The sequence below is a fragment of the Onychostruthus taczanowskii genome, unplaced genomic scaffold (genome assembly GCF_017590055.1).
Source record: "Onychostruthus taczanowskii isolate IOZ18803 unplaced genomic scaffold, ASM1759005v1 scaffold977, whole genome shotgun sequence".
Lineage (NCBI taxonomy): Eukaryota > Metazoa > Chordata > Aves > Passeriformes > Passeridae > Onychostruthus > Onychostruthus taczanowskii.
The window spans coordinates 1-1,243 of NW_024507846.1; the positions used below are offsets into that span (position 1 = coordinate 1).

Below are 1,243 nucleotides of genomic sequence, written 5' to 3' on the forward strand. Positions count from 1 at the left end.
GGGGTGTCCCAGGTGTGTCCCAGGTGTTCCAGGTGTGTCACAGGAGTGTCCCAGATGTGTCCCAGGTGTCCCAGGTGTGTGACAGGTGTGTCCCAGGGGTATCACAGGTGTGTCACAGGTATGTCACATGTCCCCCCGTCCCAGTTCCTGGACGCAGACAATGTCCTGGTGAACCCCGACACGCTGGCCGTGCTGGTGGCCGAGAACAGAACCGTGGTGGCCCCGATGCTCGACTCGCGCGCGGCCTACTCCAACTTCTGGTGCGGCATCACCCCCCAGGTGAGGGCACGGACGGGTCAGGTGGGACACAGGTGAGGGAGGGGCACTGACAGGTGAGAATGGGGCACAGGTGAGGGTGTGGCACTGTCAGGGTCACTCCCCCACTCTCAGTGGTCACTCCCAGTGGTCACTCCCCCGTTCCAGTGGTCACTCCCCATGGTCACTCCCAGTGGTCACTCCCCCATTCCAGTGGTCACTCCCCATTCCCAGTGGTCACTCCCTCATTCCAGTGGTCACTCCCAATGGTGACTCCCAGTGGTCACTCCCTGTTCTCAATGGCCATTCCCAGTGGTCACTCCCCCCATTCCAGTGGTCACTCTCAGTGGTCACTCCTGGTGGTCACTCCCAGTGGTCACTCCCCATTCCCAGTGGTCATTCCCAGTGGTCACTCCCGGTGGTCACTCCTGGTGGTCACTCCCCATTCCTAGTGGTCACTCTGGTGGTCACTCCCCATTTCCAGTGGTCACTCCTGGTGGTCACTCCCCATTCCCAGTGGTCACTCCCGGTGGTCACTCCCGGTGGTCACTCCTAGTGGTCACTCCCGGTGGTCACTCCTGGTGGTCACTCCCCACTTCCAGTGGTCACTCCAGTGGTCACTCCCCATTCCCAGTGGTCACACCTGGTGGTCACTCTGGTGGTCACTCTGGTGGTCACTCCCGTCCGCAGGGCTATTACCGCCGCACCCCCGCCTACCTGCCGATCCGGCGCCGGGAGCGCCGGGGCTGCTTCGCGGTGCCGATGGTGCACTCCACCTTCCTGCTGGACCTGCGGCGCGAGCGCTCGCAGAGCCTGGCCTTCCACCCGCCCCCGCCTGGCTACAGCGGCGCCTTCGACGACATCATCGTCTTTGCCGCCGCCTGCCGGCACGCCGGTGAGGATGAGGATGGGCATTGGGATTGTTGGGTTGGGTTGAGTTGGGTTGGGATTGTTGGGTTGGGTTGGGTTGGGATGGTTGGGTTGGGTT

General features: G+C 63.0%; 1 protein-coding gene across 1 annotated transcript in view; it reads left to right on the forward strand.

The window, feature by feature from the left end:
- Nucleotides 1–91: 91 nt before the first annotated feature.
- Nucleotides 92–1,243, forward strand: part of LOC121348050 (procollagen galactosyltransferase 1-like) — a 10,283-nt gene continuing 9,131 nt past the window's right edge. Inside the window, exons 1-2 of the mRNA XM_041427194.1 lie at nucleotides 92–279; nucleotides 946–1,150. Coding sequence (XP_041283128.1) covers nucleotides 121–279; nucleotides 946–1,150 — 364 coding nt within the window. The 5' untranslated portion in view covers nucleotides 92–120. The remainder of the gene's footprint in view (nucleotides 280–945; nucleotides 1,151–1,243) is intronic.